Genomic DNA, 20,265 nt, shown 5'->3' with positions numbered 1-20,265 from the left:
AGTATGAGGGACAGAGAACCCCCAAATTACATTATTTTTTTTAAAAATCAATTTATTCTTTAACTGTAAAAATGAACATTAAACAACTATTCTCAATTCTAAGTCCCCCTTTCTCTTAAGTGCTTATTACCTGCCTCCAACTCTATAACTATATGCTATTCCAATAAGACACTTATTAAAATTACATCAACTTAATTTCAAAACCACACAGCCGCTGTCACCTTCAGTGTCTTTCTTCTTCCAATTGAAGATCTCTCTGGGTCATTGTCTTTCTTTTTTTACTGCGAATGTTTCATATGACAAAGGTACCTTTGATAGAGAGTGTTTCCTCATTTTTGGCTCTCTCTCGGTGGCAGTTGCTCATCTGCAATTTTCAGAATGTCTGCATTTTTATATCCCCAACATCAGATAGTCTCACTGGTTCGATGTTGGCAAAACGATAAATTCAAACTCAATCGTTTTAGTATCCTGGGGCATAATTTAAATTGATTGGTTGAATTGTTGTCAGGTATCCATTTTACAGCCAAATGTTACATATTTTTAATTTCCCAGTACACTCTGAGACTGCCATCTAGTCATACCACACAGGTGCTTGTAAGCTCTGAGTTCAGAACAGTATCCACACTCTTTCAAGGTACAGTACATGCCTTCAACTTCATAATAGGTTGATAAGAAACTATCTACACTGATGTTCTGCCTTTGTTCTCAGTAATGATCCCACATAATCTACTGACACTTGGCTAAATCGATCTTCAAAACCTGATATGGGTATCAAAGGTTCTGATTTGACAAGTTAAGGTTTTCCTACCATCTAACACCCCGTATGACATGTTTGAAAGAACTGTACTACATCTTTATCAAGTCCCGGCTATGTAAGATACCTATTTATTGATGACTACATTTTTCATGTTCCTATGCAACCGGCTTTAGGAATTTTACACGATACTTGCAAATATCTCTTTATGAAATTTGGCTGGTACCTCTATTTGATGAACAACATCTATACTTCATCTGCAGGCATGTCAAAATATCTCCATTTCTTCAACAAACTCTTTTTAATGTAGTAACAGTCTGGAACTTCTTCAGCCTCTACGTCAGTGTGACCTGACTGTGCTAACATTTTAAAAGCTGGGTCTATTGCCTCAGCCTGTATTCACAAAGATACAGCAAACATTTCTCTTGAATTATCCCCACTCTTAAAAGTTTCAGCTACCCTAACACCTGCTTGCAGTATTACTGTGACTTTGCTTAGCTATTGCTCATACAAAAGGACAACACAAGGTTAGATACAGAGTAAAACTCCCTCTACAGAATCCCCATCAAACCCTCCCAGGACAAGGACAACTCAGGGTTAGATACAGAATAAAAACTCCTCTAAATCATCCTCATCAAACACTGCCAGGATAAGGATAACACGGAGTTACACATAGAGTAAAACTCCCTCGACACCACCCCCATCAAACACTCCCAGGACAAGGAAAGCATGGGGTTACATACGGAAGCAAACTTCCACTACACAAACCCAATAAAACACTGACAGGATAAGGACAGCATGAGATTAGATACAGAGTGAAACTTCCTCTGCACAGTCCCCATCAAACACTTCCAGCACAGGGACATCACAAGGATAGCAGAGTCCCACTCTGCCTCCTGTAAAAACACTATCCCTTATCCTCAATTCCTCAGCCTCTGCCGTATCTGCTCCCAGGAGGACCAGTTCCACCACAGAACACACCAGATGGCGTCCTTCTTCAAAGACTGCAATTTCCCCTCCCACGTGGTTGATGATGCTCTCCAGTGTAACTCATCCACGCCCTGCACCTCTGCCATTGTACCCCACCCCTCCAAAAGCAACAAGGACAGAACTCCCCCCCCGGTCCTCACCTTCCACCCCACCAACCTCCGGTTACATCGCATCATCCTCTGCACTTTCCACCACCTACAAACAGACCACCAGCATCCCTTCCCTTCCCATCCCTATCCACTTTCTGTAAAGACCATCCGGGACACTTTTGTCAGGTCCACGCCCCCCAACAACCCACCCTCCCCTCCTGGCACCATCCCCTGCCACCGCAGGAAGTACAAAACCTGCACCCACACCTCCCCCCTCTCCTCCATCCAAGGCCCCAAAGGTCCCTTTTACACTGGGGAGACTGGACGCCTCCTTGCAGAGCGCTTCAGGGAACATCTCCAGGGCACCCACACCATTCAACCCCACCACCCCTTGGCCAAACCCTTCAATTCGTCCTCCCACTCTGCCGAGGCCATGGAGGTCCTGGGCCTCCTTCACCACCGCTCCCTCACCACCAGACGCCTGGAGGAAGGATGCCTCATCTTCCGCCTCGGAACACTTCAACCCCAGGGCATCAATATGGACTTCACCAGTTTCCTTATTTCCCCTCCCCCCACCTCACCCTGGTTCCAACCTGCCAGCTCAGCACCGTCCTCATGACCTGTCCTATCTGTCAATCTTCCTTCCCACCTATTTGCTGCACCCTCCTCTCCGACCTATCACCTTTACCCCCAACTCCAATTGCCTATTGCACTCTCAGCTACCTTTCTATAGCCCCACCTCCCTCCTATTTATCTCTCCACCTTGTCAGCTCACAGCCTCATTCCTGATGAAGGGCTTTAGCTCGAAACGTCGATTCTCCTGCTCCTTGGATGCTGCCTGACCTGCTGTGCTTCTCCAGCACCACATTCTCAATTTTATACCTGCACAGTCAAAAGTTCAAAGTATAAAATATTGTGACGGTTGGAGATTGATTACTCTAGAGGTTCTGGAGTTCAATACTCTGTAAAATCCTGACCCAGCTTGGTAAACATGTTGCGTGAAGTGAGTCCATGGAATGTATCAGAGTTCACACACACACAGGCTTCTCGAGACAGGACTGTACAAGATACTGACATCGCAAAGAAGATGGGAATTGCTTACCCTGAGGAAGTCCCCAGGTAACAGAGTTAGGTAAATGTTCATATGTGTACAGTGACTTGCGGTTAAAATGATGACCTGCCAACAGTCTGTGTGTAGACAGTGTGGAACCCCAGTTGCACAGCGTGTAAAATGACAGATCTATATTTGTGTGTCATCTCTCACAACCTTTTCACATCACAGCTAATGCAGCAATTCTTGAGTTGGAGTACAATTTTCGAAATGTGGCAGACTGGCAGATCACACAAACAGCAACGAACCGAACGTTGAGATATTGGTTTGATTAACTTGGTTCAAAAACAACACCACGATCACTAGAGTTTGTACATGGCCTTTAACACAGTGAAACGTACCCAGCTACCTCATTTTGAATACGGGTAGAGATGTTCGGACTGATGAACAAAGACTTGGTCAAAGCAGCAGATTTTGTGGAGCTTCTTACCAAAGGGGAGAGAGTCCGAGGGGTGTACGGAGAAAGTTCCGGAGCCCGGCAGATGGTGCAGCAGTGAAATTTGGGGCTGGACAAGAGGCAGGAAGTGGAGGAGCAGAGAGACTTTGGAGGGTTGTAACGCTGCAGGAGGTTATAGGCAATAAGGATAGAAATTCCTGATGAAGGGCTTATGCTCGAAACGTCGAATTCTCTATTCCTGAGATGCTGCCTGGCCTGCTGTGCTTTGACCAGCAACACATTTGCAGCAATAAGGATAGAAAGGCCAGAGAGGCATTTGAAAAGGAGGACAAGAACTCTGACGACATAAAATTTAAAATGAATATGTTGGGAAATAGAGTTAAAGTCACAGATTGATGTTACAGAATGGCACAGCAGGGTTGAGCAGCCAAATCCATAGAATCCCCACAGTGTGGAAACAGGCCATTCGGCCCAAGTCTACACCGACCATCTGAAGAGTATCCCATCCAGACCCCTCCCCCTACCCTATCCCTATAACCCTGCATTTCCCATTGCTAATGCACCTAACCTACACATCCCTGAATACGAAGGGTAATTGGTCAGTGGTCTAATGCTGTTACCCCTTTGGATGATCTTACATCATCATGTTTGAGACGGAGATGCAAAATGTAGAACTGAAACATTCTCACAATTTTTTAAATTTCAAAATATACTTTATTCATAAAATAATTTGATGGTCTGTACAGTTGGTCATGCCATACATACGTAAACATTTGCACACGGAGATCAGAATTTATCATTTTTATATACAGGTCTGTATGGTTATCAATCATATATCCATATATTTAGCTGAGGCGTCAGTGGAACCCAAATGATTGCACGGGCCCCTGTTCTTCTTAGGCGGGCAGATGTTACACGGTGGGCTTTCCCTCAAGCGTCCCTCAACACGTAGTCCTAGACCTTGGAATGTGCCAGTCTGCAACACTCAGTCGGGGTCAACTCCTTCAGCTGGAAGATCAACAGGTTTCGGACCGCCCAGAGAGCGTCCTTCACCATGTTGATGATCCTCCAGGCACAGTTGATGTTCGTCTCAGTGTGCGTCCCGGGGAACAGACCGTACAGCACGGAGTCCCACGTCACAGAACTGCTCAGGATGAACCTCGACAAACACCACTGCATTCCTCTCCAGACTTCTTTTGCATTTGCACATTCCAGAAGGAGGTGTGTGTGACAGTCTCGTCCCCCCCGCAGCCGCTTCGAGATCAGCATGTGGTGCGGTGAGAGTCCGGGCGTGCATAAAGGCAATGCTCTTCTCACCACCAGCCAAGCCGTGTCTTGGTGCTTATTGGAAAGTTCTGGCAATGAGGCATTCTACCAAATGACTTTGACAGTCTGCTCAGGGAACCGCTCAATAGGATCCATCCTCTCCTTTTCCCGAAGGGTCTCAAGGACACTACGTGCTGATCACTTCCTGATGGACTTGTGGTCAAAGGTGTTTTTCTTCATAAATTTCTCCATGAAGGACAGGTGATACGGAACAGTCCAACTACTCGGAGCGTTCCGCAGCAGCGAAGCCAGGCCCATCCTTCGCAACACCGGGGACAGGTAGAACCTCAGTACGTAGTGACACTTGGTGTTTGCGTACCGGGGATCCACGCACATCTTGATGCAGCCTCACACAAAGGTGGCCATCAGGGTGAGGGTGGCATTGGATGTGTTTTTTCCCCCGTTGCCAGATCTTTATATATCGAGTCCCTTCGGACTGGGTCCATCTTTGATCTCCATATAAATTGGAAGATGGCCCGGGTGACTGCAGTGGCACAGGTTTTGGGAATAAGCCAGACCTGAGCCAATTATAACAGCAATGAGAGTGCCTCACACCTGATGACCAGGTTTTTTCCCGCAATGGAGAGCGACCGTAGCTTCTATCTGCCCAGTTTCTGCCTCACTTTGCTGATACGCTCCTCCCAAGACTTGGCGCACGCCCCAGCCCCCCCGAACCAAATACCCAGCACCTTCAGGAGGTCAGTCCTGACGGTGAAGGGGCTCAAGGATTGGTCGGCCCAGTTCCTGAAGAGCATGGCCTCGCTTTTCCCCGGTTTACCTTATCCCCCGAGGCCTGTTTGAACTGGTCACATATGCACATTAGTCTGTACACGGACAGTGGATCCGAGCAGAAAACGGCACCGTCATCCATGTACAGGGAGGCCATCCTCACAATGCCATGGATGGGAGGTTGGAAGCTGGTCTCAGCACCACTCCAATCATGACTCTAATCCCCAGCATCTGCAGTCCTCACTTCCGCCTAAAGGTGATAGGTAGTTGGAGGTGGGGGGAAGGTGATCGGTAGATGCAGGTGGGGGAAAGGTGATATCTAGATGGAGGTGGGAAGTGAAAGATGATAGGTAGATGCAGGTGGGGGAAAGGTGATATCTAGATGGAGGTGGGAAGTGAAAGGTGATAGGTAGATGGAGGTGGGGGGGTGAAAAGTGATAGGTAGATGGAGGTGGGAGGTGAAAGGTGATACGTAGATGGAGGTGGGAGGTGAAAGGTGTTAGGTAGATGGAGGTGAGAGAGTGAAAGGTGATAGGTAGATGAAGGTGGGGAGTGAAAGGTGATAGGTAGATGGATGTGGGAAGTGAAAGGTGATAGGTAGATAGAGATGGGGTGAAAGGTGATGGGTAGATGAAGGTGGGGGTGAAAGGTGATAGGTAGATTGAGGTGGGGGGTTGAAACGTGATAGGTCGGAGACCATAGGAAAGTCCTAGCTATCTTCCCCCCAGCCTCACTTCCACCCCACCCCTCCACCTCCCCATTTATCTCTCAGTCCCCTTGGCCCACCAGCCTCATTCCTGATGAAGGGCTTATGCCCAAAACGCCCGAAACACTTGCTCCTCGGATACTGCCTGACCAGCTGTGCTTTTCCAGCACTACACTGCTGCCTGACCAGCTGTGCGTTCCCAGCACCACACTGCTTCCTGACCTGCTGTGCTTTTCCAACACCACACTCGCGACTCTGATCTCCAGCATCTGCAGTCCTCACTTTCTCCTAGCATCCAGGACGAACCAACTCACTCAATTGGCATCACATTCACAAACATTCACTCCCTCCATCACCAATGTGAATGCAATGCAGGCAATTATGAAGGTTCCTCTAAAGGTACCTTCTTAACACATGACCGCTACCATCTAGGGGCATGTCGGCAGCAGATACAAGGGAACACCACCACCTACAAGTTCCCCTCCAAGCCATTCACCATTGGAAGTTGCAACAATACCTGATTGTAAGGTGATTGGAGGAAGGTTTTAGGGGAGATGTCAGAGGTAGCTTCTTTACTCAGTGAGTGGTGAGTATGTGGAATGCACTGCCATCATTGGGAGTAGACTCAGATACCTTGGGGACATTTAAGCAACTCCTCGTTAGACACATGGAAGATAGTAAAATTAAGGTTATGTAGGTTAGTTTGATCTTAGAGTAGGATTGAAGGTCAGCACAACATCAAGGGCCGAAGGGCCTGTACTGAGCTGTACTGTTCTATGTTCTATCACTGCCCTTTCACTATGACAAGGTCAAAATCCTGAAACTGCCTCCCAAAACAGCATTGTGGGTGTGCTGTAACTGCACTTTAGTTTTTCCTCCTTTATTAATCATAAGACCATAAGAAATAGGAGTGGAGGGAAGGCCATACGGCCCATCAAGTCCACTCTGCCATTCAATCACGGCTGATAGGCATTTCAACGCTAGTTACTCATACTGTCCCCGTATCCCTTAATTTCTTGTGAGATTAAGAATTTATCAATCTCTACCTTGGAGACATTTAACGTTCCGGCCTCCACTGCTCCTTGGCAATGAATTCCACAGATCCACCACTCTCTGGCTGTTTTAAATTAACACCCTCTCATTCTAAGGCTGCGCCCACAGGTCCTAGTATCCCGCCTAACAGAAACAACTTCCCAACATCCTTTCCCAGCACCCTTTCTAAGCCATACATTACCTTGTAAATTTCTATTAGATCTCCACTCAACTTTCCAAACTCTAATGAATACAATCCCAGGATCCTCAGTCGTTCATTATATTTTAGATTTCCATCATTTCCTTTGCTTTTTTCTGTTACTCTATCCAACCTTCAGACCATTATCCATTACCCATTATTACACAATTCTATGCTTTTCGTTGTTGCTACACCCCATGGACTGCAGCGGTTCAAGAAGGCAGCTCAGCACCACCTTCTCAAGGGCAACTAGGGACAGGCAATAATTGCTGGGCCAGCGAGCGGCACCCACATCCCACTAGTGAAGTAAAAAGACATCTAACATTCTCTCAAATGAAAACAGAAATTGCTGGAAATCTCCATTGGTCTGGCCAATATCTGTGGCGAGAAATCAGAGTGAACATTTTCGAGTTCAGTGATCCTTCTTCATAACTGATGGTAGCTAGGAAAAGTGTGTGTGTGTGTGTGTGTGTATATAGTTAGGGGGGTGAGTGGTTAATTGATAGGTGGAGATAGAGCATCAAAGATAGAGAGAGAAGCAGTTGGACTCACAAAGGAGTGGATAAAGACCAGCCTGGGAGAATGTGTGGTGCGGGAAAAGCACAGCAGGTCAGGCAGCCTCTGAGGAGCAAGAGAGTCAACATTTTGAGGCAGGAACCCTTCATCAGGAATGGGCAGGATGATGAAAGGCTTCTGCCCGAAACGTCGATTCTCCTGCTCCTCGGATGCTGCCTGACCTGCTGTGCTTTCCTTTTTCCCTCTTTATTATTTGTTTCCTTTGCATTTTTAAAATATTCTGGCCAACATCTCTGTCTCAGGCTGCTGCAGAGCGCTAGTGAAGCTCAGTACAAGCTGGAAGAACAACACCTTACTTTCCGTTTGGGGACCTTGCACTCTTCTGGACTTAAAATCGAGTTCAACAATTTCAGGGCTTGAGGCGCATGAACTCTCAGGTCTCCCTGTCCTTACACACTCTTTAGAGGTGGACCTCTGACTAGGTGCTCCAGTTTCCTCCCACAGTCCAAAGATGTGCAGGTTAGGTGGATTGGCCATGCTACACATTGTCTCCTGGGATGTGTGGGTTAGGTGATTAGCCATTGGGGGAGCAGGGTTACAGGGATGGGTTGGATCTGGGTGGGATGCTTTTTGGAAGGTCAATGTGGACATGGTGGGTCAAGTGGGCTGCTTTCACACTGTAGGAATTCCATGTCCAAATATCTCTTCACATGTCTCTGGGTTGAATTCCATGTGCCACTTCTATGGCTAGCTGACTAGCCAACTGATATCTTCCTATAGTCTTCAACTTCCTTCCTCATTATCAGTCTTGCAGGCAATTATAAACATCAATGCAAACCTCTTGATTGTGCCATCTGCAAAAAATAGTCCAAATTCTTAAATGGTGCTAAAGACACGGGACCTGGAACTGAATCCTGCAGAACCCCATTGGAAACATCCTTCCAGTCACAAAAGCATCCACAAACCCTTTGTTTCTAACCACTAAGCCAATTTCATATCGAACTTGCTATGTTCCTTTGGATCTGTGCCCTCCGGGTGCTCCGGTTTCCTCCCACAGTCCGAAGATGTGTGGGCTGGGGTGAATTAGCCATGCTAAATTGTCCATAGTGTTCAGAGATTTGTAGGTGAGGTGCATTAGTAGAGGAAGTGGAGAGTAATAAGATAAGGGAATGTGTCTGGGTGGGTTACTCTTCGGAGTGTCGGTGTAGACATGTTGGGCCAAAGGGCCTGTTTCCACATTGTAGGGATTCTACATTTTCTGTAGAGACTGGTCAGGATTTGGAACTCACGGCCTGAAAGGATGGTGGAAGTTGAAACCCTCAACTTATTTAAAAAGATATCTACCTGTAGCCCCATAATCTCCAGCAACATGGCCCAAGTGCTGGAAAATGGGCTGAGGCTGTTTTGTTTCTCTTTCAGGGGGTGCACAAATAATAGGCAGAGTGGCTTCGTTCTATGTTGCAATTTTTAAAACATTTTTTAAAGCCCTCAGTGTTTGAGAGGAAGGATGTTCAGGGGTGTGGGGAGATGGCAGGAGACAGTCAGTATGGGAAACACTCCTAATGAGAACCAGAACAGCCAAGATGGAAGTTGGTATAATTACAACATTTAAAAGACAATTGGATGGGTATATGAATAGGAAGGGTTTGGAAGGATATGGGCCAGGTGCTGAGAGGTGGAACTAGATTGGGTTGGGATATCTGGTTGGCATGGACGGGTTGGACCGAAGGGTCTGTTTCCATGCTGTACATCTCTATGACTGTATGAAGTGAATGGCCTTCATCTGTTTTGCAGGGATTTGATAATTCCGGGAACTGACTCTCGGAGAACACCAGTTTATCACCATCCAGTTTGAAATGCAATCATTTACTGTGACTTGATGTTTCTGGTCTTAAATGACAATACTCTATTAGAGTCATTGAGATGTACAGCATGAAAAAGGGCCCTATGGTCCAACTCATCGATGCTGACCAGATATCCCAAATTAATTCAGTCCCATTTGCCAGCACTTGACTCATATCCCTCTAAACACTTCCTATAAATCAATTTTTGATCCAATTTGCTACTGACCCTCCTATTCCTAGAGTCTCAACGTCGCTAATCAGTCTTTCATGTGAAAAATATTCAAATGTTTTCTTCAAATCTGAGTGGATAAAATCCCCCACATTTCCGACATCAACCTTCCCTGTTATGCCATGAAACATTTGCATTTGATTAGTGAACCATGATTAATCTTTGACAGATCCGTGCTGCCTGTTGTTAATACAAGCAAAACCCAGTGGTGAAGCCCATCCGTCAGGCAGTGGTCTGTGACAGTCTACTCTCTGACAATCACATTTCCCATATCAACACCAGGTGAGACCCTTAAAACCCTACACATGTGCCTCACCACACAACCTCCTCAGCTGTGGCTCATTGGGTTCCACTGTCACCTCTGAGTCAGACGTTTCTGAGTTCAAGTCCCACCCTAGACATTTGAGCGCAAAAGCCTAGACCAATGCTCTCGAGCTGTACTGCAGCAGTGTTGCAATGTTGCAACATCTGTCCAATGTAATGTGCCACTCAGAGTCCATGGTTCCATGCCATCTTCTACCTTGGAGAAGAGCTGGGAAGTTCTTTGCTAATATCCTGGTCAGAACTTAGCCCTAAATTAACAATACAAAGCAACAAGATCTGGACACTGTCCAGGCTTGGGCTGATAAGTGGCAAATAACATTCATGCCACACAAATGCCAGGCAATGACTATTTCCAATAAGAAAGACAATCTAATTGCCTCCCTTTGACATTCAATGATGTTACCATCCCTGAATCCTTCACTATCAACGTCCTTGGGATTACCATTGATCAGAAACTCAACTGGACTTGCCACATAAACACAGTGCCTCCAAGAGCAGGTCACTGGTTAGGAATACTGCAGCAAGTAACTCAAAGCCTGACAACCATCTACAAGGCACAAGTCAGGAGTGTGATGGAATACTCCATGGATGAGTACCGCTCCAACAATACTCAAGAAGCTTGACACCAACCTGGACAAAGCAGTCCACTTGATTGGCACCACTTCTACTTCCTCCACCACTGACGCTCAGTAGCAGCAGTGTGTGCTATCTACAAGATGCACTGCAGACATTCACCAAAGATCCTCAGACAGCACCTTCCAAACCCATAGCCACTTCCATCTAGAAGGACAAGGGCAGCAGATGTATGGGAACACCACCCCCTTCAAGTCGCTCACCATCCTGACTTGGTAATATATTGCCATTCCTTCCCTGTCGATGGGTCAACCTTTTGGGACTGACTTCCTAATGGTATTGTGGGTCCATCTACAGCAACCGGTGCTACCAAATCATTGACTTTTCTTTGTTTAACTTGTTTTAAAGGCTTTCAGAAGACATCATTGAATTAATTGAGAAATACAATGTTTCAGCAGCCTGCTTTTTGCCTCCTCCGAGATCCATTGACCTTATATTACGTAAGTCCCAAATACCAACTTCAAATGGTCTTTAATTGAGAGAGCCAGGGGAAGGGGTGGAGGTGAAGGTCAACCTTTAGATGTTATCACAATGAAGTGACATTGGCCAGGCTGAAGTTTGGAGGGATGACAAGGGTTCTTATTGGCCAGTGTAAAGCCCAGCTCGGGTGGAGACATGTTTACTTTTATTGGAAAAACCAGTGGGGAGATCGTTTAAGAAGAAATTATCTCCCTATCAAGACAGCTGAGGAGAAATGTGACCTCACTGAGGATTGTTAATCTGTGGAATTCTCTTCCCAGAGAGGACTGGAGGCTGGGTCACAGACTCAAGGCTGACTTAGAGAGACGATTGATTGACGAGGAAGTAAAGATCAATCAAGGGCTAGGCGTGAAAATGGGGCTGAGATCCCAACCAGATCAGCCAATGATTTCATTGAATAGCAGAGCAAGCTCAATTATCTCCTTCTGGTCCTGGGCCCTGTGCCCCGAGAAGATTAATCAGCAAGTGAAGACTCTCCACAATGGGAAATCTGAAACGATAAAAACATAAAATTCAGCAGCTCAGGCAGCATCTGGGGAGAGGGAAAAAGAGTTAACGTTAACCAGATCAGTTCTGAGAGAAGCTCAGCAACCTTTAATTATTAGGCCTGGGGTGTCAGGGAGAAATCTCAAGTTCTTCTTCCATTGCTGAAGATTAGATTCACTTTACAGTTCAGGTGGGAGAAAGTGAGGACTGCAGATGCTGAAGATCAGAGCTTAAAAATGTGTTAAGCCCTCCTGAAGAAGGGCTCATGCCCAAAACGTCGATTCTCCTGTTCCTTTGATGCTGCCTGACCTGCTGTGCTTTTCCAGCAGCACATTTTGAAGTTCAGTTGGGAGCTCAGCTTTGCATCTATGGAAGGACAGCACCTCTGAGAGTGCTGCACTCCCTCATTACTGTGAGCACTACCTCAGATGGTGTGGTAACACACAGCAGCAAGATTTCTATCATCCAGACCATGGCTTGCGATGGAAATGATTTTAGTGCCTGGAGCAGTTCTGGGACCTGCTTCATGGCAGCAGTAGTTTCTATGGGAAAGTTTCTAAGCTTTTTGTTTCTTGCCCTTGTTCTTGTACAGAACTGAGCTGGCTGGATATTGGTGTCTTTGCTGCACTAACTGCCCTGACTGCACTCTCTCTCGTCATCTACTTGGAGAACACATACTATTTACTGAAGAAAGTGTCATGTCTCATCAAGGTGAAGACTTTAGTGTGGATCAGTGCAGCACCGATCGTAAGTTTACTTTTGGCACAACATTGACTGTTGCTGGTGAGAAAATGTGAGGAGCCACATTGAATGTACAGGCCATTCAGCCCATCCGATCTCTGCTGATGTTTGTGACAGTTGTCCCACTCCTTTTGTATTTTTGTATTTCATGTGGAAAAACACTAGAATCCTTATGAACACCAACAATTTCCAAACTTTTACAACTTAAAACAAAATCTCTTTTTTTGTTGTTTCTTTCAAAGTGTATGACATCACAGATAATACTCCATGTCTTGCCAACACAGACTGCAAGACATTGGTGAGGCCACATTTGGAGTGCTGTGTACAAATCCAGTCGCCCTGCTATAGGAAGGGTATCATTAAACTGGAAGGGATCAAAAAATATTTACAAGAATGTTACCGAGACTGGAATGTTTGAGTTATAAGGAGAGGTTGGGTAGGCTGGGATATTTTTCCCTGGAGCATAGGAGGCGGAGGGGTGACCTTATACAGGTTTATAAAATCATGAGGGGTATGGATAGCGTAAGTAGCCAAGATCTTTTTTCTCAGGGTAGCGGAGTCCAAAACGAGAGGGCACAGGATTATGTGAGAGAGGAAAGATTTAAAAGGGACCTGAAGGACAACTTTTTCTCAGGGTGGTACATGTACGGAATGAACTGCCAGAGGAAGTGGTTGAGTTGGGTACAATTATAACTTTTAAAAGATATTTGGACAGGTAAATGGACAGAAAAGGTTGGAAGGGATATGGACCAAATACAGGCAATCCAAGATGGAGGACAGGAAAAACTTCTGGCTGAAACAGGCTGCTGCTTTCTTGAGGTATTTTAACTGTTGGAGGTGATTTCCTTAAATTCCAAGAGCAGCGATTACTGTTTTATATGCTGTTGCAATTGTTTTCAAACTTTAAAAAAAAAGTCAATGCAACAGCCTTTTAAAAGGGAGAAAGACAGACAAAGGCATGGTCTGTGAGGGAGAGAGAGAAAGAAAATCTCACTGCTAACTGACACAGCAGTGAATCTGCACAGTTACTGCCGTTGCTGTTTGAATTCATGTGTTGGGGTGTGTCTCGGGAAACTTAACAAACGGTGAAATTCACAACTGATCTTGGAGGAACCTATTTGGGAGAGGTCACAGCACAGAAACAGATAGGGGAATAGTTTTCGGTATAGCCTTGCTGTAAATCTACAATAGTGAGTAGAGTGGGTTCTTCCTTGATTATATGTCTTTTATTGGAATCTGTCTCTTGATTGCATTTTAAAAATATAAGCCATAAGTTAGCCTAAAGCAATGTTTTTTAGAGCAATAAGACGGTGCTATTTTCTGGATCTGTAGATTGAAAGGAGCAAAATGGCCATTAGTAGCGTGATATGCTGTTCTTGTCAGATGTGAAAGTTTCAGGAGAGTTTACAAGTTACAGAGGATTATAGCTGCAATAAATGTCATTGCTTGCAAATCCTTTCATATTGCATGGATCATTTGGAGCAACAGTTGGAGGCAATGAAGAATTTACAAGAGCCAGGGGGTGTGATGGACGGCAGTTATAGGAAGGGAGAAAAGCTGCAGATACAGTCAGGTAGATGAGTTAACTCCAAGAAAGGTAGGAGAGGTGGACGGGTAGTACAGGAGACTTCTGTCGTTATCTCCATTTCAAACAAGTATGCTGTTCTGGAAAATGTAGGGGGAATGAACTTTCAGGGGAAAGTAGCATGGACAGCCAAGTTTCTAGTATCAAGACTGACTCTAATGTACTGAGGGGTACGGCAGGTTCCAAGCGATCGATTGTGTTAGGGAACTCTCTAGTGAGGGGCACAGACAGATGTTTTTGCAGCCAACAGCGAAAAATCAGAATGGTATGTTGCCTCCCTGGTGCCAGGATCAAGGATATCTCAGAGAGGGTGCAGAATGTTCTCAATCAGATTGGAACCAATGACATAGGAAGGGAAAAGGTTGAGATTCTGAAGGGTGATTACAGAGAGTTAGGTAGGAATTTAAAAAGGAGGTCCTCGAGAGTAGTAATGTCTGGATTACTCCCAGTGCTACGAGCTAGTGAGGGCAGGAATAGGAGGATAAAGCAGATGAATGCATGGCTGAGGAGCTGGTGTATGGGAGAAGGATTCATATTTTTGGATCATTGGAATCTCTTTTGGGGTAGAAGTGACCTGGACAAGAAGGATGGATGGCACCTGATTTGGAAGGGGACTAATATACTGGTAGGGAGATTTGCTAGAGCTGTTCAGGAAGATTTAAACTAGTAAGGTGGAGGGGCGGGGGGACCCAGGGAGATAGTGTGGAAAGAGATCAATCTGAGACTGGTACAGTTGGGAAAAGGAGCAAGTCAAACAGTTGGGGCAGGCAGTGACAAAGCAGAGAACAAGTTAGAACTGATAAAATAAACTGCATTTATTTCAATGCAAGTGGCCTAACAGAGAAGGCAGATGAACTCAGGGCATGGTTAGGAACATGGGACTGGGACATCATAGCAGTTACAGAAACATGGCTCAGGGATGGGCAGGACTGGCAGCTTAATGTTCCAACATATAAATGCTACAGGAAGGATAGAAATGGAGGCAAAAGAGGAGGGTAAGTGGCATTTTTGATAAGGGATAGCATTACAGCCGTGCTGAGGGAAGATATTCCCGGAAATACACCCAGGGAAGTTATTTGGGTGGAACTGAGAAATAAGAAAGGGATGATCACCTTATTTGGATTGTATTGTAGACTCCCTAATAGTCAGCAGAAAATTTGAGAAATAAATTTGTACAGAGATTGCAGTTATCTGTAAGAATAACAGAGAGATTATTGTAGGGGGTTTTAACTTTCCAAACATAAACTGGGACTGCCATGCTGTTAAGGGTTTAGATGGAGAGGAATTTGTTAAGAGTGTACAAGAAAATTTTTTGATTCAGTATGTGGATGTACCTACTAGAGAAGGTGCAAAACGTGACCTACTCTCGGGAAATAAGCCACTTTTTAAAATAATGATGGAAAAGGATAGACCAGACCTAACGATTAAAGTTCGGAATTGGAGGAAGGCCAATTTTGATGGTATTAGGCAAGAACTTTCAAAAGCTAATTGGAGGCAGATGTTCGCAGGTAAAGGGACGGTTAGAAAATGGGAAACCTTCAGAAATGAGATAACAAGAGTCCAGAGAAAGTATATTCCTGTCAGGGTGAAAGGGAAGGCTGGTAGGTTTAGGGAATGCTGGATGACTAAAGAAATTGAGGATTTGGTTAAGAAAAAGAAGGAAGCATATGTAAGGTATAGACAGGATAGATCGAGTGAATCCTTAGAAGAGTATAAAGGCAGAAGGAGTATACTTAAGAGGGAAATCAGGAGGGCAAAAAGGGGACGTGAGATAGCTTTGGCAAATAGGGTTAAGGAAAATCCAAAGGGGTTTTACAAATACATTAATGACAAAAGGGTAACCAGGGAGAGAATAGGGTCCCTCAAAGATTAGCAAGGCAGCCTTTGTGTGGAGCCGGAGAAAATGGGGGAGATACTAAACAAGTATTTTGCATCAGTATTTATTGTAGAAAAGAACAAGGAAGATACAGAATGTAGGGAAATAGATGGTGACATATTCAAAAATGTCCATATCACAGAGGAGGAGGTGCTGGGTGTCTTGAAGCACATAAAGGTGGATAAATACACTTGATCAGGTGAACCCTAGAACTTTGTGGGAAGCTAGAGAAGTGATTGCTGGGCCTCTTGCTGAGATATTTGTATCACCGATAGTCACAGGTGAGGTGCCGGAAGACTGGAGGTTGATTAGTGCGGTAGCACTATTTAAGAAAGGTGGTAGGGACAAGCCAGGGAACTATAGACCGGTGAGCCTGACGTCGGTGATGGGCAAGTTGTTGGAGGGAATCCTGAGGGACAGGATGTACATGTATTTGGAAAGGTGAGGATTCCATCCCCTTGCAGTCCCTTTGTAACCTCCTCACATCTTATTTCCCCCATTAACTTTGAATTATCGGTAAACTTGGCTGTGTCCTACCTGGTTCCCCGGTTTAAATTTTCACTATTATTCGTCAATGAATTCATCTGCCATTTTCCCAAGTCATGATTCTTCTGTCATCGCTGACAATTAGTTATTCCTGAACCTGAGGAGAGACTGAACAGTTACTGCCCATACTCCTTCGAGTTTCAAAGAATGACAGGGGATTGGATTGAGGTTTATAAAACGTGAAGGGGGAATTGACAAAAGGGATTGAGAGAGAGCATCTTTCCCTTAGTGGGGCAATTGAGAATAGTTTCAGACGAAGGGGTAGAGATTAAAGCAGTGATGAAAGATTCATGTGTCTGTGGAATTTACTGCCCCGGAGTGCATTTGATACTGAGACACTGGGGAGAGAGATGATTCTGAATTAATAATCACAGAATCACTGCAGTCCAGATAGAGGCCATTCGGCTCATTGAGTCTGCATCAACCCTCTTAAAAGCATCGAATACAGACACACCCCTCCACCCTATCCCCATAATGCCACATTTACCATAGTTAATAGACCTAACCCGCTCATCCTGGGCACTTCGGGGCAATTTGGACAGTGGAGGAAAACAGGAGCACCCGGAGAAAACGCAGACAGACGCAGGGAGCATGTGCAAACCCCATACAGACTGTCAGCCAGGGCTGGAATCGAACCTAGTGCAGTGATGGTGCCAGGCAGCAGTGCCATGGTTAGGGAGAGTGGACAGGCACGTGGATGGGGGTGAGGATGAGATCAGCCATAATCAGATTAAATGGTGGAGCAGGCTGGAGGGGCTGAATGACCACTACCAGCTCTAAGCTCTGTCATTGCTAGAGGCTGAGGTAGGGGTTGGATGGGACTGTTCAGGCAGAGAGAGAGCTCTCTCAGGGTCTGGCAGTGAGTTGCTTCTATTGTCCCTCAGGTTGGTCCCCTGGTGGAAGCTGTATTTCACACTCTTCACTCTCGTGCTCTGAGTAAACCCTCAGTGACTGTTTCTCTTACCCTCCAAGGTGATCGGGATCGTGTCCTGCATTGGCCTCTGGGTTCCTCGAGCAATCATGTTCATCAATATGATGGCAGCCACGTAAGTGGACAGCACTCGTCACTCCCAGGGACCCTGCATCGGATATACCAGACACAGAATACATACCGCCCAGACACAAACACGCCATCCAGACACAGAATACACACCGCCCAGACACAACTGCACCACCCAGACACAAACACGCCATCCAGACACTGATTACAAACCATGCAGACACAAACACACCGTCCAGACATTGAATACACACCGCCCAGACACATAAACACCGTCCAGACACTGAATACACACCACCCAGACACAAATACACCGTCCAGAATTGAATGCAGAATGCCCAAACACAGACACATTGTCCAGACAGTGAACACAGACCGCCCAGACACAAACACATCATCCAGACACTGAATACAAACCGCGCAGACACAAACACACCGTCCAGATACAGAATACACACAGCTCAGAGACTGAATACACACCGTCCAACACAAACACACTGTCCAGACACTGAATACAGACCGCCCAGACACATAAACACCGTCCAGACACTGAATACACACCACCCAGTCACAAACACACCATCCAGACACTGAATACACACCGCTCAACACAAACACACTGTCCAGACACAGAATACAGACCGCCCAGACACAAACACACCGTCCAGACATGAATACACACCACCAGACACAAACATACCGTCGAGACATTGAATGCAGAACGCCCAAACACAAACACACCGTCCAGACACTGAATACACGCCACCAGACACAAACATACCGTCGAGACATTGTTTGTGTTTGGGTGTTCTGCATTCACACTTCCAGACACTGAATACAGACCACCCAGACACAAACACACCGTCCAGACAATGAATACACGCCACCAGACACAAACATACCGTCGAGACATTGTTTGTGTTTGGGCGTTCTGCATTCACACTTCCAGACACTGAATACAGACCACCCAGACACAAACACACCGTCCAGACAATGAATACACGCCACCAGACACAAACATACCGTCGAGACATTGAATGCAGAACACCCAAACACAAACACACTTCCAGACAGTGAATACAGACCACCCAGACACAAACACACCATCCAGACATTGAATGCACACCGCCCAGATACAAACACACCATCTAAACATCAATACAGACCGCCCAGATACAAACACACCATCCAGACACTGAATGCACACTGCCCAAACACAAACATACCATCCAGATACAGAATAGAGAACGCCCAGACACAAACACACCGTCCAGACACTGAATACACACTGCCCAAACACAAACACACCTTCCAGATACTGAATACAGTACTGAGAACGCCCAGACACAAACACACAATCCAGACACTGAATACACACTGCCCAAACACAAACATACCATCCAGATACAGAATAGAGAATGCCCAAACACAAACACACCATCCAGATACAGAATACACACTGCCCAAACACAAACACACCATCCAGATACAGAATACAGAACGCCCAGACACAAACACACCGTCCAGACACTGAATACAGACCGCGCAGACACAAACACACCGTCCAGATACAGAATACACACCGCCCAGACACAAACACACCGTCCAGACAACGAATACAGACCGCCCAGACATGAACACACCGTCCAGACACTGAATACAGACCGCCCAGACACAAACACACCGTGCAGACAACGAATACAGACCGCCCAGACATGAACACACCATCCAGACACTGAATACATACCGCCCAGACACAAACACACTGTCCAGACATTGAATACACACCACCCAAACACAAACACACCATTCATACACTGAATACACGCCGCCCAAACACAAACACACTGTTCATACACTGAATACATGCCGCCCAAACACAAACACACCACCCAGACACTAACACACCACCCTGACACTAACACACCACCCAGACACGAACACACCGCCCTGACTCTCACACACCGCCCTGACACTAACACACCGCCCTGACACTAACACACCGCCCTGACACTGACACACTGCCCAGACACTAACACACCACCCAGACACTAACACACCGCCCTGACACTGACACACCGCCCAGACACTAACACACCACCCAGACACTAACACACCACCCAGACACTAACACACCGCCCTGAGTCTCACACACCGCCCTGACACTAACACACCGCCCTGACTCTCACACACCGCCCTGATACTAACACACAGTCTGCCTCCAGCTCACTGACCTGACTGTAATTAACCAACCCAAATCCCTCATAACCAGCTGTGGCCCCTCCACCCGGCCTGAATACACAACATAGATCCTAACTCTGTCCATGTCTTGACTGTGAACTGTAACTCTCGGTATAAACCTATTGTCGTTGATCGTCCCGCTTATTGCAAGCTTGACCCGATGTTTGATTTGTGAAATGTGAACAAACGTTCTCCCGTCAATTTTGTTTGCCTAGGTATTTTGGTGTTTGCTTTTACCTGCTGCTGTTGGTCATTGTGGAAGCCTATGGGGGCCAGGAAGCCATGTTGGAGCGGTTAGACAGTGTCACCATAGCGATCAGTACAGGACCTTGTTGTTGCTGCTGTCCGTGTCTACCTCGCATGAAGATGACCAGGTGAGAGGTCACACACACTCACACACCACATTTCCAGTCACACCGGACAAAGGACAT

The 20,265-nt window shown here is 46.0% G+C and overlaps 1 protein-coding gene across 1 annotated transcript in view; it reads left to right on the top strand.

Annotated features, from left to right (window-relative positions):
- The first annotated feature begins 2,920 nt into the window (after positions 1-2,920).
- Positions 2,921-20,265, top strand: part of LOC132821805 (organic solute transporter subunit alpha-like) — a 35,917-nt gene continuing 18,572 nt past the window's right edge. The window contains exons 1-5 of the mRNA XM_060834615.1: positions 2,921-2,952; positions 11,228-11,319; positions 12,438-12,592; positions 17,566-17,639; positions 20,050-20,208. Of these exons, the coding sequence (XP_060690598.1) occupies positions 2,921-2,952; positions 11,228-11,319; positions 12,438-12,592; positions 17,566-17,639; positions 20,050-20,208 (512 nt within the window). The remainder of the gene's footprint in view (positions 2,953-11,227; positions 11,320-12,437; positions 12,593-17,565; positions 17,640-20,049; positions 20,209-20,265) is intronic.

Source organism: Hemiscyllium ocellatum, chromosome 13 (genome assembly GCF_020745735.1).
Source record: "Hemiscyllium ocellatum isolate sHemOce1 chromosome 13, sHemOce1.pat.X.cur, whole genome shotgun sequence".
Classification (NCBI taxonomy): domain Eukaryota; kingdom Metazoa; phylum Chordata; class Chondrichthyes; order Orectolobiformes; family Hemiscylliidae; genus Hemiscyllium; species Hemiscyllium ocellatum.
This window is presented reverse-complemented; position numbering and strand designations above follow the sequence as displayed.